A 26967-nucleotide genomic window follows, 5' to 3' on the forward strand; every position below is an offset into this window, starting at 1 on the left:
CTGCAGGGAAGGAGCCCCTCGCAGCAGCGCTGCACATTGCGCTGCTGTGGGGGGCTCAGGGAAGCACGGAGGGAGTCCCCTCCCTGCCAATGCTTCCCTTTAACCCCCGGTACACCGCGATCGTGTTTGATCGCGGTGTGCCATGGGTTAAGGTGTCGGGGGTGGTCCGTGACCACCCCTGACACATTGTGCCGGGTGTCATCTGATTATCACAGCTGACACCCGGCACAATGTGTCAGGGGTGGTCACGGACCACCCCCGACACCTTAACCCATGGCACACCGCGATCAAACACGATCGCGGTGTACCGGGGGTTAAAGGGAAGCATTGGCAGGGAGGGGACTCCCTCCGTGCTTCCCTGAGCCCCCCACAGCAGCGCAATGTGCAGCGCTGCTACGAGGGGCTCCTTCCCTGCAGGTCCCCGGATCCAATATGGCGACGGGGACCTTCGGGGGCCTGCAGGGAGCTGGCTTCCTCATGCCTGCAAAGCGCAGGCAAGGAGGAAGCCTGTGTAGTGCCTGTGACAGATTGCTGATCTGTCACAGCGATCTGTCACATGACAGTGATGTCCCCCCTGGGACAATGTAATAAAGTTAAAAATAAAAAAGTGCAAAAATAATTTTTAAAAAATCGCTAAATAAATTAAAAGAAAAAAAAAATTCCTTAATAAATTCATTTTTTTGGAAATAAAAAAAAAAACAATAAAAGTACACATATTTGGTATCGCCGCGTCTGTAACGATCTGCCCTATAAAACTATCCCATTAGTTAACCCCTTAAGCGAACCCCTTAAAAAATAAAAATAAAAAACTAAACAAAAGATAATGATTTATTATCATACCGCCGAACAAAAAGTGCAATAACGCGCGATCAAAAAGATGCATATAAATATCCATGGTACCACTGAAAACGTCATCTTGTCCCGCAAAAAACGAGCTGCCACACAGCATCATCAGCGAAAAAATAAAAAAAGTTATAGCTCGCAGAATAAAACGATGCAAAAATAATTATTTTTTATATAAAATTGTTTTCATTGCATAAAAGCGCCAAAACATAAAAAACAATATAAATGAGATATCGCTGTAACCATACTGACCCAAAGAATAAAACCGCCTTATCAATTTTACCGCACACCCCCCAAAAGAAATTCATGAAACGCTGGTTTTTGTTCATTCTGCATCCCAAAAATCAGAATAAAAAGCGATCAAAAGATGTCACGTGCCCAAAAATGATACCAATAAAAACGTCAACTCGTCCCGCAAAAAATAAGACCTCACATGACTCAGTGGGTCAAAATATGGAAAAATTATAGCTCTCAATATGTGGTGATGCAAAAACTATTTTTACAATAAAAAGCGTCTTTTAGCGTGTGACAGCTGCCAAATATAAAAACCGCTATAAATAGTAAATCAAACCCCCCGTTATCACCCCCTTAGTTAGGGAAAAATAATAAAATTAAAAAAATGTATTTATTTCCATTTTCCCGTTAGGGCTAGGGTTAGGGCTAGGGCTAGGGTTAGGGCTGAGATTAGGGTTAGGGGGGTGTTGGGGTTAGGGTTGGAGTTAGAATTGGGGGGTTTCCACTGTTTGGGCACATCAGGGGCTTTCCAAATGCAACATGGCATCTGATCTCAACTCCAGCCAATTCTGCGTTGAAAAAGTCAAATGGTGCTCCTTCCCTTCCAAGCTCTGCCATGCGCCCAAACAGTGTTTTACCCCCACATATGGGGTATCAGCCTACTCAGGACAATTGGCAAAACAACTTTTGGGGTCCAATTTCTCCTGTTACCCTTAGGAAAATAAAAAATTGGGGGCAAAAATATCATTTTTGTGGAAAAAAATATGATTTTTTTACAGGAAAGATGTATATCTTTGTACCGTGTTAGCCAGTGGATAGAAAAATATTCAGGATTGAGAGTCCTCAGTAGTTGATACCTTTTAATGGCTAACTGAAAAGATGGTAACACATTGCAAGCTTTCGAGACTACTCAGGTGACTCATATGTGACTTCAGATTTTGTATTAGTCTAGCCTGATGAAGAGACCTGAGTAGTCTCGAAAGCTTGCAATGTGTTACCATCTTTTCAGTTAGCCATTAAAAGGTATCAACTACTGAGGACTCTCAATCCTGAATATGATTTTTTTATTTTCACGCCCTGACGTTATAAACTTCTGTGAAGCACTTGGGGGTTCAAAGTGCTCACCACACATCTAGATAAGTTCCGTGGGTAGTCTAGTTTCCAAAATGGGGTCACTTGTGGGGAGTTTGAATAGTTTAGGCACATCAGAGGCTCTCCAAACGCACATGACACCCGCAGACCATTCCATCAAAGTCTGCATTCCAAAACGTCACTACTTCCCTTCCGAGCCCCGACGTGTGCCCATACAGTAGTTTTCTCCCACATATGGGGTATCAGCGTACTCAGGACAAATTGGACAACAACTTTTGGGGTCCAATTTCTCCTGGTACCCTTGGGAAAATAAAATAATTGGGGACTAAATGATCATGTTTGTGGAAAAAATACGATTTTTTTATTTTCACGCCCGGGCATTATAAACTTCTGTGAAGCACTGGGGGGTTCAAAGTGCTCACCACACATCTAGATAAGTTCCTTAGGGGGTCTAGTTTCCAAAATGGTGTCATTTGTGGGGGGGTTTCCACTGTTTTGGTACATCAGGGACTTTCCAAATGCGACATGGTGTCCGATATCAATTCCAGCCAAAAAAGTCAAATGGTGCTGCTTCCCTTCCGAGCTCTGCCATGCGCCCAAATAGTCGTTTACACCTACATTTGGGGTATCGGCGTACTCAGGACAAATTACACAATAACTTTTAGGGTCCTGTTACCCTTGGAAAAATAACAATTGGGGGTGAAAAGATCATTTTTGTGGAAAAAATATGATTTTTTAATTGTCCGGCTGTACGTTATAAACTTCTGAGAAGCCCTTGGGGGTTCAAAGTTCTCACCACACATCTAGATAAGTTCCTTGGGGGGGTCTAGTTTCCAAAATGGAGTCATTTGTGCGGGGTTTCCACTGTTTTGGTACATCAGGGGCTTTCCAAACGCGACATGGTGTCCGATCTCAATTCCAGCCAAAAAAGTCAAATGGCGCTGCTTCCCTTCCGACCCCTGCCATGCGCCCAAATAGTTGTTTACACCCACATATGGGTTTCAGCGTACTCAGGACAAATTGCACAATAACTTTTAGGGTCCTGTTACCTTTGGGAAAATAAAAATTGGGGGTGAAAAGATCATTTTTGTGGAAAAAATATGATTTTTTAATTGTACCGCTGTACGTTATAAACTTCTGTGAAGCCCTGGTGAGTTCAAAGTTCTCACCACATATCTAAATAAGTTCCTTGGGGGTCTAGTTTCCAAAATGGGGTCACTTGTGGGGGGTTTCCACTATTTAGGTACATCAGGGGCTCTCCAAACGTGACATGGCGTCCGATCTGAATTCCAGCCAATTTTGCATTGAAAAAGTCAAACGGTGCTCCTTCCCTTCTGAGCTCTGCCATGCACCGAAACAGTGGTTCCCCCCCATATATCAGGTATCAGCATACGCAGGACAAATTGCACAATAACTTTTGCAGCCCAATTTCTCCTGTTACCCTTGGTAAAATAAAAAAAATTGAACCTGAATTATTTTTTTTTGTGAAAAAAAGTTAATTGTTCATTTTTTTTAAAATAATCAAAAAATTCCTGTAAAGCACCTGAAGGGTTAATAAACTTCTTGAATGTGGTTTTGAGCACCTTGAGGGGTGCAGTTTTTAGAATGGTGTCACTTTTGGGTATTTTCTATCATATAGACCCCTCAAAGTGGCTTCAAATGTGATATGGTCCGTAAAAATAAAATGGTGCTGCAAAAATGAGAAATCGCTGGTCAACTTTTAACCCTTATAACTTCCTAACAAAAAAAATTTGGGTTCCAAAATTGTGCTGATGTAAAGTAAACATGTGGGAAATGTTACTTATTAAGTTTTTTGTATGCCGTATCTCTGTGATTTAAGGGCATAAAAATTCAGAGTTGGAAAATTGCGAAATTTTTAAAATTTTCGCCAAATTTCTGTTTTTTTCACAAATAAGCACAAGTTATTTGAATGAAGTTTTACCACTATCATGAAGTACAATATGTCACGAGAAAACAATGTCAGAATCACCGAGATCCATGGAAGCGTTTCAGAGTTATGACCTCATAAAGGGACAGTGGTCAGAATTGTAAAAATTGGCCCGGGAGTTAACGTGCAAACCACCCTTGGTAGTGAAGGGGTTAATATTAGTTTTTCCACATGAAGCTCTGACATATCTGAGACTACCCTGTGTCTGAAAAATAAATCTTGGCACTATACAATTACTGAAGATAAAACCTCATTAGATAATTTTCTTCCTTTTGCTTTATGAAATTTTGGATTTATCCAGTTACTTTTTACAACAGGCTGAAGGTTGATACTTTTTTAGGAATAGCATACAGTATGTGAGCGTAGTGGCAGATTTATAGACTATTGGTAAGAAGCAAGTGACAGAAAATAATTGTATGTGTGTAAAGCATCAGCGGTAAAGTTCTTCTGCTATTATTGGCTAACATGTCTATGACATTATGACATACAGGTATTGACTTTATCTTCTTGTCAGTTTATTGTATGAGGTCTCTGCATCTCCTTGCCATATTATGGTACCTAAGAGAGTAATAATAATCCCATGCTTTTTATACTATTCAGTCGTGAGTTTCTGGTTCCGACATAAAGTAGGTCACAAAAAAAAACAATTCAGACCAAGTGGTCCTTACATCTTGGAAACTGTATCCATAGCTACTGCATTCAGTCACTATGGCAACACCTTTTTCCATCAGCATCCATCCACATGTGTTATCTTTCAATTTACTTGGCATTAGTTATATAAAGGGCATCATTCTGCCAAGTGCCTGCTAAATGAATTCAAAGTAAACACATGCATTGAGTTGGCTAGCTAGAAAGTGAATATTTAAACAAAAATAACAAAGGATTTTTGTCACGCAAAAAAAAATATACACAGTCCTGGCCGAAAGTGTTAGCACCCCAGAAATTGGTCCAGAAAATGTAGTATTTCTGCCTGAAAAGTATTGCAATTACCGTATTTTTCGGACAATAAGATGCACCGGACCATAAGACGCACCCCAAATTTTCAGAAGAAAAATAGGGAAAAAATAATGTTTCAAATGAGGGTCTGTCTTACAGTCCGAATTATTCAGCTTACCGGGGGGTAGGGTGTGATCAGGAGTGCTGGTGGAGCGGGGTCTGGCGATGATCTGACTCATCCCGGGCTGGTGCGGCAGGTTCAGTGGTAAGGGGACTCCGCCATTTTGTGAAAGTTCCCTCACACATTCATCCCAGGCTGATGCGCAGCAGTTTCGCAGATGCTCAGCGGTGGGGAGGCACACAGACACATAATGCTAAGATTGAGTCAACTTCTCCCCATTTTATTTGGTTTCAGGTGTGATTTTCATATTGCCCACACCTGTTATTTGCCATATCTGAGTTTGAACGACCATCACATGCTTGAAACACTGTTGTTTACCCACAATTTTGGAAATGTGCCGACAATTTTGTCTGGCCCACTTTTGAGGTTTTGTGTGAAATTATGTCCTATTTGTCTTTTTTTCTTCATTTTTTTTTTTCATTTTATCCAATACACACAATGGAAATAAACAGACAGTATGTATCACAAATCATATGTACGGTATGTAAGAAAGTATGGCCTGGTAGAGGGATCTTCATGGTCTCACATTATCTAGGAAAGGTAGAGATGAAACTGGACAAGTACAGTCATATGATAAAGTTTGGGCACCCCTATTAATGTTAACCTTTTTTCTTTATAACAATTTTGGTTTTTGCAACAGCTATTTCAGTTTCATATATCTAATAACTGATGGGCTCAGTTATATTTCTGGATTCAAATGAGGTTTATTGTACTAACAGAAAATGTGCAATCTGCATTTAAACAAAATTTGACCGGTGCAAAAGTATGGGCACCTCAACATAAAAGTGACATTAATATTTCGTAGATCCTCCTTTTGCAAAAATAACAGCCTCTAGTGGCTTCCTGTAGCTATTAATGAGTTCCTGGATCCTGGATGAAGGTATTTGTGACCATTCCTGTTTACAAAACAATTCCAGTTCAGCTAAGTTTGATGGTCGCCGAGCATGGACAGCCCGCTTCAAATCATCCCACAGATGTTCAATGATATTCAGGTCTGGGGACTGGGATGGCCATTCCAGAACATTATAATTGTTCCTCTGCATGAATGCCTGAGTAGATTTGGAGCGGTGTTTTGGATCATTGTCTTGCTGAAATATCCATCCCCTGCGTAACTTCAACTTCGTCACTGATTCTTGCACATTATTGTCAAGAATCTGCTGATACTGAGTTGAATCCATGCGACCCTCAACTTTAACAAGATTCCCGATGCTGGCATTGGCCACCCAGCCCCAAAGCATGATGGAACCTCCACCAAATTTTCCTGTGGGTAGCAAGTGTTTTTCTTGGAATACTGTGTTTTTTAGTCTCCATGCATAACGCCTTTTTGTATGACCAAACAACTCAATCTTTGATTCATCAGTCCACAGGACCTTCTTCCAAAATGTAACTGGCTTGTCCAAATGTCCTTTTGCATACCTCAGGCAACTCTGTTTGTGGCGTGCTTGCAGAAACAGCTTCTTTCGCATCACTCTCCCATACAGCTTCTCCTTGTGCAAAGTGTGCTGTATTGTTGACCGATGCACAGTGACACCATCTGCAGCAAGATGATGCTGCAGGTCTTTGGAGGTGGTCTGTGGATTGTCCTTGACTGTTCTCACCATTCTTCTTCTCTGCCTTTCTGATATTTTTCTTGGCCCGGCACTTCTGGGCTTAACAAGAACTGTACCTGTGTTCTTCCATTTCCTTACTATGTTCCCCACAGTGGAAACTGACAGGTTAAATCTCTGAGACAACTTTTTGTATCCTTCCTCTGAAAAGCTATGCTGAATAATCTTTGTTTTCAGATCATTTGAGAGTTGTTTTGAGGAGCCCATGATGCCACTCTTCATAGGAGAATCAAATAGGAGAACTACTTGCAAGTGGCCACCTTAAATACCAGCACTTTTTCAAGCACTACATTTTGTATGTATTTTCAGAAAATGAGACATGGTCAAAATAACAAAAAAATGCAGTGCTTGCAGACCTCAAATAATGCTAAGAAAACAAGTTCATAATCATTTAGAAACCACAATACTAATGTTTTAACTCAGGAATAGTTCAGAAATCAATATTTTATGGAATATCCATGATTTTTAATCACAGCTTTCATGCATCTTGGCATGTGTAGTGAAATATGTATATGTATGGGATGTATGACCAGCAGTAAATTAACATCTGTCCTTAGACTGCAGCTCTCTACACAGATCATGACCCATGTTATCCTGAGAAGGCAGTCTCCTGTCTCCAATCTCACCAGGGGGCTTTACTGAGAACCACAAAATGGAAACATTTCACACCTTCCAGCTCTTTTGAAGAAAGATGCAAATTAAAGAATGATGCAAATTGAAGAATGACACTATCCATCTATGAGAAAGGTTACACTAAGAGTTTCAGAGAAAAATAATGTATTCATTAGTAAAATAACCATAGTCCAGTCACAAACCAGCAATTAGTATATTAACATGAGAGGCTGGTCTATAAACCTGATCCCTGAGTAAATCTATAAATTAGGCCTACACACAAAGAAAAAGGGTTCACATGTGAGGGCAGCATGGACAGCTGATGTGCTCCATTTCATATTTCCTCCTCCCTCAGGAACAGAGTACCAGACTGCAAAGTTCAAAGTTTTCTCCCTTTTATTTTATCAGTTTTTGCATATTTGCATGTCACTTGTTATTTCCATTTTTATATCCTTTTTATTGTAAGCACTGTACCTTTTATATTAAAGCTTAAAATTTAAATAAGTCTGAACCCTGTTGCTCTAAAGAATCCATAGCCTTAGAGTGTGTGCTCCTGGTGAATGGCACATAGTAGTAGTAGTATTTCTGGGACTCATCGCCCGTGTATTCAGTGAGTGTTGGCAATGTGTATGAAACGGGGTGTGTGGTCTGTGTCGGGGTGTGATTTATGCTCCCATTGCAGTATAGGACAGAGGTTGGATGCTGGACTGAGTGAGTGGAGATAGATTAACCCTTGCAGGTGCAACCCCAAGCCATGTGCTGGTAAGTGGGTACATGGCAATTGGTGGCAGCGGTGGGACATACAAATATATCCTCCTTGGTAATTCGTGACAGCATGCTTCCCACCAGTCTTTCACACTGCTTTTGGGTGACCTTATATCACTCCTGGTACAAAAATTTAAGCAGTTCTTTGTTTCATGTCTTGTGACTATCCATCTTCCTCTTGATTACATTCCAGAGGTTTTCAGTGGGGTTCAGGTCTGGAGAGTGGGCTGACCATGACAGGGATTTTATGTGGTGGTCCTTCATCTACACATTGATTGACCTAGCTGTGTGGCAGTCCTCAGAGTCCTCAGAGTTGGAGAACATTGCCTGAGCTGAAGGAATCAACTGTTTTTCCAGGATAACCTTGTATGCGGCTTGATTCATGCGTCCTTCGCAAAGATTAACCTGCCCAATTCCAGCTTTGCTGAAGCATCCTCAGATCATCACCGATCCTCCACCAAATTTCACAGTGGGTGCAAGACACTCTGGCTTATATGCCTCTCCAGGTCTCCGTTTAACCATTAGATGACCAGGTGTTGGGCAAAGCTGAAAATTAGACTCATCAGAGAAGATTACCTTACTCCAGTCCTCTATGGTCCAATCCTTATGGTCTTTGGCAACTTCAGCCTGGCTCTCCTTTGCTTCTCATTGAAGAAAGGCTTTTTTCTACTTTTACATGACTCTGCTGGTCTGTAGCTTCGTTGTCCCTAATGTCTGCTGCTTGATATTGTTGTAATGGACTGCCATCCTACAAATTTTAAGGATGGAGGCAACATGACGATCAATGTATCTGCTAGTAAAGCCAGAATTGAGCCCTTCTTTTTCTCACTCAAGACCTTTCTTTTCAACTCCTTTGGCATGGTTAAAAGTTATTTTTTCATTCCTATTTCTTTTGGGATATTACTAGCACTTGTTTTGCCATCCAACTTGTCCTATTGCAAGAGGATTGTGAACACCACAGCAGGGTTTTTTATACTTTCCTTCGTTAAATAAGATTTGGTTCAGGTGATCATCTAATCAGAAGCACATAAAGTAGAATGAGGCGTACTCTGGTTGGGATTCAGCTGACACTGAAATGGAATGGCTGTCAGACATGTAGAGAAGCTGATTTTTATAAAACTGTGCAGTGGTCTCATAATTTTTGCCAGAGCTGTATATATTAGTAAGGCACCGACTCACAGTGCAAAAAAACATAAATTGGCATCACTTGTGTATTTTAAATATCCTGTGATGCCTTTAAGATGATTATAAATGCACACATGCCCTGGGAGAGTATGGGAGAGAATTATGCGAACATTGGTCAACTACTCAGACCTGATAATGTTACCATACTATATTTAAAGGGAACATGTCACATCCTTTTTTTTGCTATTAAACTGCCCCCAATGTCTTATTAGTGATGCACATTGCATGTTTCTAGCATGTTTTTCTTAAGCAAAACATGCCAGTATTTATAGCAAAAATCACTTTTTATACTTTGATGATTGGCCCATATACAGTTGTGGCCAAAAGTATTGACACCCCTGCAATTCTGTCAGATAATACTCAGTTTCTTCCTGAAAATGATTGCAAACACAAATTCTTTGGTATTATTATCTTCATTTCATTTGTCTTAAATGAAAAAACACAAAAGAGAATGAAGCAAAAAGCAAAACATTGATCATTTCACACAAAACTCTAAAACTGGGCCAGACAAAAATATTGGCACCCTCAGGCTAATACTTGGTTGCACAACCTTTAGCCAAAATAACTGCGACCAACCGCTTCCGGTAACCATCAATGAGTTTCTTACAATGCTCTGCTGGAATTTTAGACCATTCTTCTTTGGCAAACTGCTCCAGGTCCCTGATATTTGAAGGGTGCCTTCTCCAAACTGCCATTTTTAGATCTCTCCACAGGTGTTCTATGGGATTCAGGTCTGGACTCATTGTTGCCCACCTTAGAAGTCCCCAGTGCTTTCTCTCAAACCATTTTCTAGTGCTTTTTGAAGTGTGTTTTGGGTCATTGTCCTGCTGGAAGACCCATGACCTCTGAGGGAGACCCAACTTTCTCACACTGGGCCCTACATTATGCTGCAAAATTTGTTGGTAGTCTTCAGACTTCATAATGCCATGCACAAGGTCAAGCAGTCCAGTGCCAGAGGCAGCAAAGCAACCCCAAAATATCAGGGAACCTCTGCCATGTTTGACTGTAGGGACCGTGTTCTTTTCTTTGAATGCCTCTTTTTTTCTCCTGTAAACTCTATGTTGATGCCTTTGCCCAAAAAGCTCTACTTTTGTCTCATCTGACCAGAGAACATTCTTCCAAAACGTTTTAGGCTTTTTCAGGTAAGTTTTGGCAAACTCCAGCCTGGCTTTTTTATGTCTCGGGGTAAGAAGTGGGGTCTTCCTTGGTCTCCTACCATACAGTCCCTTTTCATTCAGACGCCGACGGATAGTACGGGTTGACACTGTTGTACCCTAGGACTGCAGGGCAGCTTGAACTTGTTTGGATGTTAGTCGAGGTTCTTTATCCAACATCCGCACAATCTTGCGTTGAAATCTCTTGTCAATTTTTCTTTTCCGTCCACATCTAGGGAGGTTAGCCACAGTGCCATGGGCTTTAAACTTCTTGATGACACTGCGCACGGTAGACACAGGAACATTCAGGTCTTTGGAGATGGACTTGTAGCCTTGAGATTGCTCATGCTTCCTCACAATTTGGTTTCTCAAGTCCTCAGACAGTTCTTTGGTCTTCTTTCTTTTCTCCATGCTCAATGTGGTACACACAAGGACACAGGACAGAGGTTGAGTCAACTTTAATCCATGTCAACTTGCTGCAAGTGTGATTTAGTTATTGCCAACACCTGTTAGGTGCCACAGGTAAGTTACAGGTGCTGTTAATTACACAAATTAGAGAAGCATCACATGATTTTTCGAACAGTGCCAATACTTTTGTCCACCCTCTTTTTTATGTTTGGTGTGGAATTATATCCAATTTGGCTTTAGGACAATTCTTTTTGTGTTTTTTTCATTTAAAACAAATTAAATGAAGATAATAATACCAAAGAATTTGTGTTTGCAATCATTTTCAGGAAGAAACTGAGCATTATCTGACAGAATTGCAGGGGTGTCAATACTTTTGGCCATGACTGTACCTTCTGTTTCAGTTAGAGGGGTGGGGATCTCTAGCTTTCCAGTCACAATCAGTCAAATGTCTTTTCAACTTCTCCATGCCCATCACATTATAATTCCTTCCCTTCACTGCTCCGTACATCACTGCAATCTTCCAGCATGTATTGCGCTTGCGCAATGACTCTCAGATTTCTGGGCATGTGCACTGTATCTAGTGTATGTCCCAGCTTGATATCCTATGTGCACATAATCCGGAACTGCTAAGAGTCAGGGCAGTGAGTGGGGAGACAGTGGCGCACCTAGCGTGCGCGCTCACAAACCATCATGTGGCCACTGATTCTAAGCGGCTATAGAGCATGCCCACATAGGATATGAAGCTGGAATGTACACCAGATTCAGTGCACATGCCCAGAAAGCTGAAAGTCATTGTGCAAGCGCGGGATCTGCTGGGAAATTACGGTGATGTAGGGAGCGGTGGCGGGAAGGAATTATAATGCGATGGGCATGGAAAATTTGAAACAGATGCATCTAGTTTATATGAGTCAATGTTATATAATATGTAAGGAATTGCAAAAGCGCAATAGTAACTTATCCAGGTTAAAAGTTTGATGAATGAAAAGTAAAACCGCTCACTTTGCAAGGTTGTGTGAGACACCACATTTAAAGAGCCTAAAGACCAGATGCAGCAGCTTCCATAGAACATTAATAAAAGTAACCGGATTGGAAGTGTTTCCGCACTCTCTGGAATTATGAGACGAGTTATAGTAGATAAAATTGCAGGCTTATTGTCAACGCGTTTCAGAGTCCACCAACTCCTTCCTCAGGACAACATGCAAAAATAGTCAATAGTCTATTTTTGTATGAATATCCTGGGGAAAGACTCTGAAACGGGTTGACAATAAGCATGCAATTTTGTTTTCTATAACTCGTCTCATAATTCCAGAGAGTGTGGAAACACTTCCAATCCGGTTACTTTTAGGCTATGTGCACACGTTGCGGATTCTGCTGTGTTTCTGCAGTGGTTTTGGCCCTGCGGAAACGCAGCAGTTCCGCTGACCATGTACAGTACAATGAAACCCTATGGGGTTTCAAAAACGCTGTGATGACGGTGCGGATTTTTCCGCGCGGTTTTGCTGTGGTTTACAAACCGCAGCATGTCAATTGTTTGTACGGATTCCGCAGCGGTTTCATACCTTTACCATAGTAGAGATGTGAAACCGCAGGGCAAAACCGCAGACCAAACCGCAGGAAAACCCCAGGTCACTTTACCTGCGGTTTTACCTGCGTTTCCGCACGGAAAAACCCGCAGCGGAATCCGCAACGTGTGCACATAGCCTTAATGTTATCTAATAGAATCAGTTCATTTATTTCTGGCATGATCACATTTGAGTAGAAGCCTCCATGCTATCTGATATTTGAATGAACTGTTTGTGTCCACTGACATTCAAGTACAACTGCTTATCCAGATGCGGCAATGAAAGCTAACATACTATTACTGCAGATCAAGTCTTTTGAAGTCAGGGGTGTACTGTTAAGCAACTAAACAAAAACTGTGCAAGATGGATAGCTAGGAAAAGAGCAAGAGACATATCTTCCATGCAATGGGCATAATTTTCACCAGTTTCATTGGAACTGTTCAATATCAGTGGCAGTTAGTAAGTGTGGAACAAGGTTAGAAACAAAGGTCAGTACATACGTTCACACAAAAAACGAAAAAAAAAAAACCCGAAAAAAATAAAAAACGAATCTGAACTGAGAAAGTAAGTAAATGTGTATGCACAATGTAAATGCATATTAATACATGACCATTAACCAGAGAAGACAGAAAGCAAAAAACACAAATATCCTGAACTAAAATGTAAAAAATAAACTGCAAATAATGCATAAAGGTAATAATGATAATAAGGGTATTTAGTAAACATAATTTTGATCAATAATATACAAGCCATCCCGCCACGTCACGGCAACCCTTGTGGGACAGTCCCTACTCTAGTATTTAAAACCTTTTCACTTGCCAAGTGGCGTGAATGTGAATAAGGGTCGAGCGGCTGAACCACTAGTAACAGCGTAGGCCAGACTGGATGGCTTTCCCAACTCAGAAAGAGGGCGGTCACACTGTTCACACAGTAGACTGGTTGTGTACAAAATGATGCACTATACTAAAAAGTCTGCTGGTTAAGCTTATGTGGATCCAATGGCACTAAGTGATACACTATGCCCGTCACTCTCATGGTGAGCTTAGGTTTACATATTGGTCAATAAGTATTGATTGAGCATAGAATTGCTGGCTGCCAGCTACATCTCCCTTGCATAAGGCAAAATGCAATGGCTATGATGGGGTCCACCCAGATAAGTTTCATGTACCTTACTATCATCATGTAGAAAGTGCAGTAATTATTTTTCTGGTAATGGTCTAAATTACACAGCAAACTTTCCAGAGGTGTATAGTTAGTCCAATGTTGTTGACTTGTCACTTGTTAAAGTGTTTCTATGAACCGTTAAGTATCTGAGAACTATAACACATGTTCTAGCTGATATTTCTTGGAATATAAGAAGCTGGGAATACAGTGATTTTATCTGTCAGAACTGCAGACTGATTCCAGATGGGTTTAAATTGCAAATGAGAAAAGTCTGAACATTGTGTATTGCGGAGGAGGTAAAAGATTCTCACACCTCAATTGACACCTAGAATTGAAGATTACAGCTAAATGAAAAACATATAGGATAAGTGCCATATATACGAGCCATTTATATCATTTATATGATTTATGCCATGTTGATAAGTAAGATTTTAATCCATGTCTCACTGAACACAATAACAGTTTGTCAAAATTTTGATGAGACTCGGTTTCATTGAACATTTTTTTTTTAACCGATAACCCTTAAAAGTAAGATTAACCCCCTTCAAGTCTGTTTTCACCTTTATGACCAGGCCAAATTTGACAATTCTGACCAGTGTCACTTTGAAGTCATAACGCTTCAACATATCCCACTGATTCTGAGTTTTTTGTGACATATTGTACTTCAGAATAGTTGTAAAATTTCATTGATATGACTTGTGTTTATCTGTAAAAAAACCCTGAAATTTAGCAATTTTCTACCTTTTTAATATTTATGCCCTTAATTCAGAGAGTTATGTCACACAAGATAGCTAATAAATAACATTTCACACATGTTTATTTTACATCAGCACAATTGTTGAAACATAATTTATTTTGTTAGGATGTTATAAAGGTTAAAGTTGGCCAGTGATTTCTCATTTTTTTCAACCAAAAATTTACAAAACCATTTTTTTAGGGACCACATCACATTTGAAGTGACTTTTGAGGGTTCCATATGACAGAAAATACCCAAAAGTGACATAATTCTAAAAACTGCACCCCCTCAGGCTGTGTGCCCACGTTGCATTTTTTTAAGCATTTCCGCAGCGTTTGTGCCGGCTCAGATGCTGCAGAAACGCTTAAAAGACGCTTCAAATTAATTTGCATGCGTTTTTGGCTATTTGTGCCAATGCATGCGTTTTTAAACGCTCAGGAATCGCTTAGCGTCTAAAAACGCAGCATGCTCTCTAATTTCCGCATTGCTGAGCATTTTTAGCCTTCCCCAATGATCCCAGAAAACGCGCGTCAAAAACGTGCGTCTTTTGTGCAAAAAACGCGCAAGAAACGCGTGGAAAAAAGATGTGCGTTTTCTGGGAAGGGGATCAGCTTCCTGAGTGTTTAAAAACGCTAACGTGAGCACATAACCTCAAAGTGCTCAAAACCACATTCAGGAAGTTATTCATTAGAATGTGGAAGGAAAAAATTAACATTTAAAAATAACTTTTTTCACAAAAATTTAAATTTAGACCCAATTTTTTTTATTTTCACAAGGGTAACAGGAAAAAAATGGACCCCAAAATTTGTTCTTCAATTTCTCCTGAGCATGCTGCTGATATCCCATATTTGGGGCAAAACCACTGTTTGGGTACATGCAGGGGCGTATCTAGAGGGGGGCAACCGGGGCAGTTGCCCCGGGCGCAGCCGGCAGGGGGCGCAGTCCGGGCCGGAATGCAGCGGTCCGCAGTGTCCTCCCTGGCGGCTGCGTTCTGCCGCCCCCCCGGCCTGAGAGTTGTTGGTTCTCTGTGTCAGCTGTCAAGCTGACAGCCGGCGCAGAGAAGGTGCGCGTGCCGGCTCCCAGGGAACAATTGTACTGACGTCTGTATAGACGCCAGTACAATTGCAGCTCTGACCGCCGGGCTAGAGCGGCGTCAGCAGCGTGACATGTCATGTGATCACGCTGCTGACGACACTCCCCGGCGCCCAGAGTGAACGCTCAGCACTGGTGGTAAGTGTGCTCCAATGTGGAGCTGAAGAAACCACCGAAGATGGGGGGTGTTAATGTGTGGCAATGGGGTTAATGAGTGGGGATGGGGTTAATGTGTGGGGGGGTTAAAGAGTGGGGATAGGGTTAATGTGCGGGGATGGGGGTTAATGACTGGGGGGGTTAATGAGTGGGGATGGAGGTTAATGTGTGGGGGGGTTAATGAGTGGGGATGGGGGTTAATGTGTGGGGATGGGGGTTATTGAGTGGGGATGGAATTAATTTGTGGAGGGTTAATGAGTGGGGATGGAATTAATGTCTGGGGGGTTAATGAGTGGGGATGGGGGTTAATATGTGGGGGATTTGGAGTGGGGGGGGTACATAATGTGTTGGGGGATTTGGGAGTATGGACGGGGGGGTTAATGAGTGGGGATGGGGGTTATTGTTTGGGGGGTTAATGAGTAGGGATGGGGTTAATATGTGGGGGATTTGGAGTGGGGGGTACATAATGTGTGGGGGGGATTTGGGAGTGGGGATGGGGGTTATTTAATGTGTGGGGGATTTGGAGTGGGGATGGGGGTTAATGAGTGGGGATGGGGTTAATGTGTGGGGGATTTGGAGTGGGGGGGCGCCGAACAAATTCTTGCCCCCGGTGCCAGGAAGCCTAGATACGCCTCTGGGTACATGGCAGGGCTCGGAAGAAAAGGAGCACCTTTTGACTTTTTGAATGCAAATTTTGCTGGAATAATTAGTGGATGCCATGTCGTTTTTGGAGAGCCCCTGATGTGCTTCACAGCAGTTTGTAACATTGAGCCGTGAAAATAAAAAAATCATATTTTTCCCACAAAAATGTTTTTTAGCCCCAAATTTTGCCTTTTCATAAGGGTAACAGGAGAAATTGCACCTTACAATTTATGGTGCAATTTCTCCTGAGTATGCCGATATCCTATATATGGTTGAAAACTGCTTTTGATGCACAGTGCAAAGCTCAGAAGGAAAGAAGCACTATATTGGAGTTCAGATTTTGCTGCAGTGTTTGAGGGTGCCATGTCACATTGGCAGAGCCCCTGAGGTGCCAAAACAGCAGAACCTCTCATAAGAGACACCATTTTACATACTAAATGTCATGATCCAGGACGGGATTTCGCTTTGACCCGTCCTGGTTAGACTAGGGGTTAATTGTGCTGCCTCTCTCTGGCAGCAGGAGGCTATTTAGGGTTCACTGGACCTGGGTCCAGTGTCAGTTATACTCCTGCCCTCGGCTGAGTTAAGTGACCTCTTGTATACGTGTGCCTTGTGCCTGATATCTTGCTTGCTTGTTCGGTTGTGATCTGGTTCTGTCCCTGTTACGAGTTCTGCCTGACCCTCTTGTACTGCGCTACCTCTCGTGTATGACTCTCTGCTTGTGACCCGACTTCTCTCTGCTTGTCCCCTTGGTACCACGTCGCCCTCTTGTGTATGACCTTTGGCTTTGTCTGACCTCCCGTCTGTTTGTCCCTCCTGTACCTCGTTTGCCCGTACTGCTGTGACCTCTGTTTTGCCTGACTCTGAGTTGTTGTATGGTGTCCTGTCCTATCTGAATACAGGACGCTAAGCCCCGCCCCCTTGCAGTCACATGACCATAGGTCCCGTGCAGACTATTCAGTTTCAGTGTCCGCAGGTCCTATGCATCTTTACTTTCCAGCACTGACTGGACCCTGACACTATTAGCCTGTAGCACGCATGGTCACCTCTGCTGCCCGTCTCTACAGGTATCTTTTAGCACTGCTTCTGTTCTCAGGACACAAGCACTGGCTCTATGAGAAAGTGCAGTGCGGTGTCTCTGACACTAAACCTCTCAATGAATTCATCTAGGTGCAGTAATCATATTGACATCACAGGTGGGTCACAGAATTTTATACCATTGGGCAGTGAAGAAAAAAAAATTACATTTTTACCAACAAATTTTTGTTTTAGCCCCAGATTTTACTTTTTCTCACTGGAAAATGAGTAAAAATGGCACCAAAATATGTCCCACAATTTCTGCTTAATGTAGAAATAACCCCATATGTAGCTGTACAAAACTGATAGACATACCCCAAGCGACTTGCAGCTGGAATTGCAGCAAAAAGTGGAGCAACAAAGTATTAAGTAAAGGGGCCGAATAATATTGCACGCCCCACTTTTCAGTTTTTGAATTTCCACAAAAATGTAAAATAACCAATAAACTTCATTCAACTTCACAATTGTGTCCCACTTGTTGTTGATTCTTCACCAAAAATTTACATTTGGAATCTTTATGTTTGAAGCAAGATATGTGGGAAAAAGTTGAAAAGTTCCAGGGGGCCGAATACTTTCGCAAGGCACTGTATATCTGGGTAGTAACCCCCTAAAAATGCCTGACAATTAACAGCAGTCTTATTCGTCTACATAGAGCTTCATAAACTCCACTTAAATGCCAGTTCCCCGCACAGCATGTAGATAAAAAAAGTTATTCATGGTATGTTATCCACGCTATTATAGCCAATGGGAGTATTGATCAGTCACAAAAGAATTCTTAGGTATCGATAAATAACAATGCCATATTCAGTAACACCAGAATGCAACAATAAGAAAAAATACTTATCAGCCATAGATATGAAGAAAACCTGACGCGCTCCCCCTCTAGGTGATTTAGGGTTCATCTGGGGATCAAAATCAGGGCTTCCATTTCCCCCGGAGGCCGAGAGAGCAATGCAGTGTGCGTCGTGTTTCGATTGTACGTGCCACCATTAAATGTAAGTTCCCAGCAGTTGCAGAAGGGCGTCACTTTCGGTCACGTGTAACAGAGAAGTCTGTGGGGAGACAGATATTGTTTCTTTATATGAGACAATATCTGTCTTCTCATTAGGGGTATTTTTTCGGTCATATGTGTGTGTGTTTTCTGTGTATCCCATTTTTTGGTTTGTGTAGAGTGTTCTAGGGCTAAGGCTGTGTGCACACGCTGCGGATTTGGTGCGGATTAATCCGAACGGATTTTGTAAAATCCGCAGGTGAAACCGCAGGTCAAAATACCTGCGGTTTTACCTGCGGATTGCTCTGCGGTTTTGCCCTGCGGTTTTTCATCTCCTCAATGGAGGAGATAGCAAACTGCAGGGGAATCCGCAGAAAGAATTGACATGTCAATTCTTTCTGCGGATTGAAAACCACAGATAATCCGCACGGAAAATTCCGCACCATCTGCATTGCGTTTTTTGATTCCCATAGGGAATCATGGTACTGTACACCGCAGCAAAAACTGCTGCGGGTCCGCAGCGGCCAAAACCGCTGCGGAACCGCAGCAAAATCCGCAGTGTGTGCACACAGCCTTACAGAACTACCAACGTTGAGCGGAGGCAACGCATCGTCAACAACTAGGGTGCCAACCTCCCCAGTCAGGTACGGCCTCTGTTAGGGCCTTACAGGGTGAGATTAGTCCCATTTTTCTCTGAACTTTATTGATTACCAGCTGAATAGCCCAGCACTGCCCGGGCATAGTAACTAAGTACGGTTAGTTATAACAAATTATAATGATTATATCTAATGTATATATATATAAAGCTGAGTGTAGAGCTCCGCCCACTCCGCATAGCCACATTCACTATAATATCCCACATCATCCCGTCAGCCAGAGCTACCAGACAACAACCCCTAATATCCCACATCGTCCCATCAGCCAGAGCCACCGGACTACTACTCCTAATATCCCACATTGTCCCGTCAGTCAGAGTCACCGGACTACTACCCCTAATATCCCACATTATCCCGTCAGCCAGAGCCACCGGACTATTACCCCTAATATCCCACATCATCCCGTCAGCCAGAGCCACTGGACAACTACCACTAATGTCCCATATCATCCCGTCAGCCAGAGCCACTGGACTACTACCCCTAATATCCCACATCATCCCATCAGCCAGAGCCACCGGACTACTACCCCTAATATCCCACATTATTCCGTCAGCCAGAGCCACCGGACTACTACCCCTAATATCCCACATCTTTCCGTCAGCCTGGGGTCAGAACCATAGCGTTAAGTGGAACGGTCCTAACTTTCATACTGGGTGGATTTGCCCTGACGTCCATACCAATGATCCCTTTAATAGAAGCCTGGGGTGAGAATCAGAGCGCTGAGGGATTTGCCCTAACTTCCATACAGGAGATCCCTTTAAAAGAGCCTGGGGTCAGTACCAGAGCATTTGAAGGCAATTGCCCTGACTTCCATACCGGGGATCCCTTTAATCTCGGGTCAGAACCAGAACGTTGAGTGGAATTGCCCTAACTTTCATACTGGGGATCCCTTTAAGAGACGCCTGGCGTCAGAACCAGAGTGCTTAGTGGAACGGTCCTAACTTCCATACCGGGGATCCCTTTAATAGAAGCCTGGGGTGAGAATCAGAGCACTGAGGGATTTACCATAACTTCCATACCAGAGAACCCTTTAAGAGATGCCTGGGGTCAGTACCAAAGCGCAGAGAGGATTTGCCCTCACTTCCATACCGGGGATCCCTTTAAGAGGGGCCTTGAGTCAGAACCAGAGCGCTGAGTGGATTTGCCCTAACTTCCATACCGTGGATCCCTTTAAGAGAGCCTGGGATCGGAACCAGAGCGCTGAGTGGATTTGCCCTGAGTTGCATACCAATGATCCCTTTAATAGAAGCCTGGGTGTTATGAATGGGTCACCGAGGAGGAGAGCAGGTCCAGGCTAAGCCACAGAAAACCAGAGAGGTTGGTACCTAGGTGGATTCCAGACCCCTGATCCTATCCACAACAACTAGCAGTAGCCGTGGAGCGTACCTACGATGATCCTAGATGCCTCGGCACAGCCGGAGAGCTAACTAAGCCCAAAGCAAGAAAGGGGAAATCTAAACTGCACCAGAGCAGACCCCAAAGGAATAGATAGCTCCCAAACATATATTGTCAGTAAGACAAGATGAAAACACAAACACAGGCAGAAAAATAGACTGAGCAAATGATGGGGCCCACACTGACTAGACAGGACAGGAAAGGAAAGGAAAGACAGTGTCTGCAATCATGCAAAAAACCCTGCAAAAAGTCCAACACGTCTAATGCAAAAAACACTGAAGACACACAACTTCGCCCCCCCACTATATCAGCACTCTGGTATATTCTGAAAGCAGAGCAAAAAGAGACCAATCTAACGGGATAAAACAAACTGGCACAAGCAGTAACAGGAGCTGACTGACCCGCACCAAGAAGAGATAGACAAAACCAGATCAAATGCAAACAGAACAGCAAATAAACCACTTAGCTGAACATGTAGGGACAGAGCTGGAGAAATCAGACCTCAGGAGCAACAGGAAGCAAATCACCAGCAGCAATAGAGGGAGTCGGCTGTCTTTAAACCCAATCTGAAACCCCAGATCCCCACTCATCATCATCATTATCAGGTGGCAAGCCTCTGTCAATCAGATCAGCTCCATTACCTCCAGTAACCACCAGAAAGAGAACTCGCAACCCCTCTGTCGATTTGACAACCCCTCTGTCGATTTGTAGCTCCACTACCTTCAGTACTAACCAAAGGGGGCCAGAAAGCAAATTCACAACACCTGGTGTCAGAATCAGAGCACTGAGGGATTTGCTCTAACTTCCATACAGGAGATCCCTTTAAGAGAGCCTGGGGTCAGTACCAGAGCATTTGAAGGCAATTGCCCTGAGTTCCATACCGGAGATCCTTTAAGAAAGGCCTGGGGTCAGTACCAAAGCGCAGAGTGGATTTGCCCTAAATTCCATACCAATGATCCCTTTAAGAGAAACTGGGGTCAGAACCACAGAGCTGAGTGGAACGGTCCTAACGTCCATACCAGGGATCCCTTTAAGAGAGGCCTGGGGTCAAAACCAAAGCGCTGGATGGATTTGCCCTAACTTCCATACTGGAGATCCCTTTAAGAGGGAAGATGTGCCTATATGATGGAGGATGTGTGATGTGTATATGGGCACAGGAGGGGGGGATTCATTTCTGTCATGTGATCTGTGCTCCTTTTTGGGGGGCAGACAATGTCTGGGAGCTTATGTTCCCAGGGATGCTAGATTTCTCCCACCATGTCAGTGTCTGCTGAGGTGTTGTCAAGTGGGAAAACTTGCTCATAGCAACCAATCACAGCTCAGCTTCTTTTAACCAGCTCTGGTGAAATGAAAGATGCTTCATAATTGGTTGGTGATACACACACCCACACACACACACACACTCAGTTTTATATAAAGTATAGAGATTGAATCCATCTAGACTTAATTTTTTTGTGGACTGTACCTGTTTGACTCTAGCACCTGATTTATTGGATGCATTTTTAACAATGCAAATAAAAGTTATATTTTAGGTTTTGTTTTTCCCTTCAGCTCATCTGCAATGTGGGGTCTGGTGTTTCTCATCTTCTTCTTGACAATACCCCATAGATTCTCTATGGAGTTAACGTCAGTTTAGTTTACAGTGATACTGTTGTTTTTAAACCAGGTATTGGTACTCTTGGTAGTGTGGACAGGTGCCAATTCATGCTTGAGAATGAAATTTCCATTTCCAATAAACTTTTTGGCAGAGGGAAGCATGAAGTGCTCTAAAATTTCGTGGTAGACGGCTGCGCTGACTTTGGTCTTGATAAAACACAGTGGATCTACACCAGCAGATGACATGGCTCGCAAAACCATCATGGATTGTGGATACTTCAAACTAGACCTTGGAAATCAAGGTCCCAGAGTCTGGAGATAGAGTGGAGACAGACAATCCAAGCTGCTTGAGGTCTAGTGTGAAGTTTCCACAATCAGTGATGGTTTCAGGAGCCATGTCATCTGCTGGTGTAGGTCCACTGTGTTTTATCAAGACCAAAGTCAGCGCAACCATCTACCAGGAAATTTTAGAGCACTATCAAAGCAACCTGGGCTCACCTCAGCAGTGCCACAGGCTGATCGCCTCCATGCCCCGTCGCATTGATGCAAAAGGAGCCCCGACCAAGTATTGAGTGCATTTACTGAACATACATTTCAGTAGGCCAACATTTCGGATTTTAAAAACATTTTTCAAGCTGGTGTTATAAAGTATTCTAATATACTGAGATAATGACTTTTGGGTTTTCATTGGCTGTAAGCCATAATCATCAACATTAACAGAAATAAACACTTGAAATAGATCACTCTGTTTGTAATGACTCTTTATAATATATGAGTTTCACTTTTTGTATTGAAAAACAGAAATAAATTAACTTTTTAATGATATTCTACTTGTGTGAGATACACATATATATATATATATATATATATATATATATAAAATTTATTTTAAATTATTTTGTTATTTTTCTTTTTTTATATTTTTACATTTTTCTTCCCTTTCCTATGCTTTGCAAACTGTCCGTGCTGCACTGGCAGACAAACTTGCTAGATCATGCTCTAAGCATGATCTAGCAAGTTTGCTAGCTCTGGTGACCTGGACCATGACGACATCGGGTCAACATGTCAACAATCGGTCCCACGCGATGTCGTCGAGCAGAGGGGGGGATCCCTATCGATTACAGTATTTAGATGGTTAAAGTGCCAGGAGCGGCATGGGCACTACTCCTGCTCCAGGTGTCAGCTGTCATAATCATCTGACACCCAGCGGCGATCACAGCCTCTGTGCGCTCAAAATCGCTATGACGTATCCATACGTCATAGGTTGGTAAGCACGGATATGTTAAATGTCGGTAGGGGTTAATAATATAACTTTAATTACAAAATCTTCAGTTTTACTCAAATTACTTGATACAAAAATAAATACACCCCACATAAAAAACTATTATATCTAGTATTTTGTATGACCTTTAAGGACAGAACCAAGTCTTCTAGGCATGGAATGAAAACTTAGCAACATATTGTCACATCTGTCTTTTTTTATCCAAACAACCTGATAAAGTCTGGATGCTGGATGAAGAGTGATGGCCAACTTATCTGTGAATTCTGCTCTATATTGACAGAGAAGTTGCTATGATTGCTGATTTGTCTGGCATAGCAAATTGATAAAAGTCTTATTCTCATAAAAGATATTTTAATTCAGAGTTAATGTAGATAACCTAGTTGACACACAAAAGGACAAGTCTCATTGAAACATTCTTGAACAGTGTTGCTTGTGCTAGGAAACAGGCTATATTTATTACGTATACGGTAATTTTGGTTCTTTTCTGGACAACTGTTCTACTGTTCTTGTCAACTGCAAACAGGAAGATCAGATAGAACAGCGGAAAGCTGATGATTGATTGAAGCTATTCACTGGACAGATCCATCATCCACAAAAGTTGTTCCTAATGTATGGTTTTCAAACAACTTCAACTAGCAGCATGTGACTGCTGGAAGCCAGAGGTTGAAGACCACTGTTATTGAAAGTCAAGTGCAATGGGTACAGCTACTGTTTTTTTTACACGTATCAGGTAGCCCAGGCTTTTATTGTTACAACAATGAGTTAGTAACTCTCAAAGCAGATGGTAGATGTTGCTTTTTTCATATTCATTATTATTTCTAATATACCCATTTCTTATATAATATACCCATTCCGTTGTGCTATAAAAAGATTCTCACTATTCTCATCAGTCCCTGTTTCCAAATCAATCCTTTTATCTCAGACATGGACACACACTGTAGCCAATTTCACAAGAGGCCAGATGACCTACAAATTTGCTTTTAGACTGCGGAAGGAAGCTGGAGAATACCAACTGTAGGTAAATATACGGAGAACATAGAAATTCAATGCAGATGTAATCCTTGGTCAGATTCGAAATTAGGACCAAAGGCAACAATAGAAACCACCAAGCCTCGTGTGGGCCCTTTATGACTAATGATTTGAATTATTTCAGTCTCTGCAGCTACAGAAACAATCATTTATTTAAACACTGTTCCAAATCTGATGGTAATCATCAGAGATCACAAATAATGCCTTATTTTTTTTTCATTATAGGACACACCATGTTGACCAGCATAGCAGAACGAATAATGTACTGCCTGACAGGCAAAACACCAAATTCTGTGGGTCCTGCAGACATTTCCGAAACCAGCGATGGTTTCGATTTTGTCGAGGTAAAGCCAGGCCGTGTTTTAAGAGTGCGACACATCTTGCCCTCTCGATCAGGAGCTGGAGCAGAGGAGGGACTAGAGGAAGTGAAGAAAACAGGCCGAGGACAGATCCAATGCAAGCGTCGAATAACTGTCTATCGCAATGGGCAGCTCGTGATAGAAAATCTTGGTACCGCTCTACGTTCTGAGATCTTGCACTGCCGCAATGGGAATACTGAACCAGCTGGAACATTGGAAGTGGAGCTTTCAGATTATACCAGCACAGGTAATGAAAGTGCTGCAGGAAAAGAGAGTGATTTACCACCTGGGAGGCGCAAGAAACGTAAGCCGAAGAAAGTGGTGCAGGTTGACTGCCAAAGACGTGTTACTAGCTGCAAAGGCACACATTCTGATGTAGTTCTGTTCTTCATTCATGGTGTTGGAGGCTCTCTTGACATATGGAAAGAACAACTTGATTTCTTCTCAAAACTTGGGTATGAAGTTGTAGCACCCGATTTGGTGGGACATGGTTCAAGTGCAGCACCACAGATAGGTGCTGCTTATACCTTTTATGCTCTTGCCGAGGATATGAGATGCGTGTTCAAGCGCTATGGCAAGAAGAGAAATATCTTGGTGGGACATTCGTATGGGTAAGATAGAAAACTAAAATCCATTTTTAGATTTTCTTGTGAATGTGTTTGCTTTCATTTTTCATATTATACTTACTTTGGGACACATCAATAACATGTTTTTCATGGATTGCAAATAATGTACTTGATGCCTTTGTTCTAGTCCATATTTGAAAGCATTAGATTTTAACATAGTTTAAGGGGGTTGTCCAGTGAAGTTATCAACGATCTAGAAATTAGATCGGCAGAACGGGACTCCTTTATTCCCATTATGCCCTTTACAATAAAGCGGCATTGTGCATAGCCAACCGTCAATCCATTCGTTCTCCAAGAGGCTGACAGAAAAAGTTGAGTGGAATACTTGGCAGACCCACAGGGAGTGAATAAAACTTCTGCCGAGCATACGGATTGTGCTCCATTCCAAATGAGAATAACGGGAGAAAACTGTGCCAATTAGCAAATTATCATCTCTCCTGCAAATAGGATAGAATTTGTCTTCACTGAACGACACTTTTACATTTTTGGTTTGTACTGACTACACAATCTCTTTTGATGTCACAGTCAGATTTCTAAGTCTTTTGACTAAGTAGCGGAAAGTGCAGTTGCATGAAGTCCTGCATCCACTTTTTAAATTTTTTTTTGCCATTTTTTAGGTGCATAACTCTGAATTGCTGTGGATGCAGCAGTACCACTTCATCATTTATCTGTGATTCATGTGCCTGATCCAGTACTGTGCTAACTCAGCCAAGCACTGCTTGAGAATGTACACAGTTTTAATTTTTTTATTTCCGTTTTCTTGCCTGTTTTCCTAGTGCCATTACTTTTTAAAATTCTCATCAATATAACTGTCTAAGAAAACATTCTTTGTAGGGTGGAACTGAAAAGCAAAAATAGGAATTAATTTCACAACTGTTTTTTTTTATTTTGTCTTTACGACATTTACTACGTTATGATGTCTTTATATTTTACTATACTGAAAGAAACAGGAATATACTAGCATTACACAGTGCGCATGTAAATTAATGGGCTGTCTAGATATTTGCAAATAATTTTCACAAAATGTATTTATAGACATGTGGATCGTCCTCACCCAGGGCAGTGGGGTACTCGGAGCCGGGCCCGTTGATTTCAATGGGAGATGTCACAGTGGCTGTGACCCGGTCCGTGGCCCTGGTCGTCCATTGTAAAAGGGGAATGTTGAGTGTGTGGATGATGATAAAAGTTTATTAGTGAATGATTCGTGACGCCACCTGTGGTGTTCGGCAATGAAGATAGTAAACCGACGCTGCAGACAGATCCTCTGGGACAGATGGTGTGGTGCAGCAATGATGTTGTGGCCCTCCACAGGTAGGGCGGTAGTCCCAGGGCAGTGTAGGTGAAGAGATAGGGAGGAGACGTAGATGGTGCGGTGTCAGGCACAGCGATGTAGCAGTGCTGAGTGTGTTGGCGCAGGAATAAGTGGAGGACACCAGGGCATGTAGTTCCAAAGCTTTACTCAGTCTGTTGTGCATACAGGTGCCCGCCTCAGTGCCATGTCCTCCAGGTCAGGGGCTCAGCCAACCTCCAGGCAAGATGAAGTACTCCGTTCCACCACTCCGCCAACATATGTGCCTTTTCTGAACGTCTCCCTCCTTAGCGCTCGTAATGAAGTACTCACAGTACTGAGTTACACTGG

General features: G+C 42.3%; 1 protein-coding gene across 1 annotated transcript in view; it reads left to right on the forward strand.

Moving 5' to 3' along the window:
• The window catches only part of ABHD8 (abhydrolase domain containing 8), a 60735-nt gene that overhangs the window by 6353 nt on the left and 27415 nt on the right, over window positions 1-26967 (forward strand). Inside the window, exon 2 of the mRNA XM_073551337.1 lies at window positions 24569-25313. Within this exon, the coding sequence (XP_073407438.1) occupies window positions 24577-25313 (737 nt within the window). The 5' untranslated portion in view covers window positions 24569-24576. The remainder of the gene's footprint in view (window positions 1-24568; window positions 25314-26967) is intronic.

The sequence above is a fragment of the Dendrobates tinctorius genome, unplaced genomic scaffold, assembly GCF_039654945.1.
Source record: "Dendrobates tinctorius isolate UK_male_01 unplaced genomic scaffold, ASM3965494v1 ptg000175l, whole genome shotgun sequence".
NCBI lineage: Eukaryota > Metazoa > Chordata > Amphibia > Anura > Dendrobatidae > Dendrobates > Dendrobates tinctorius.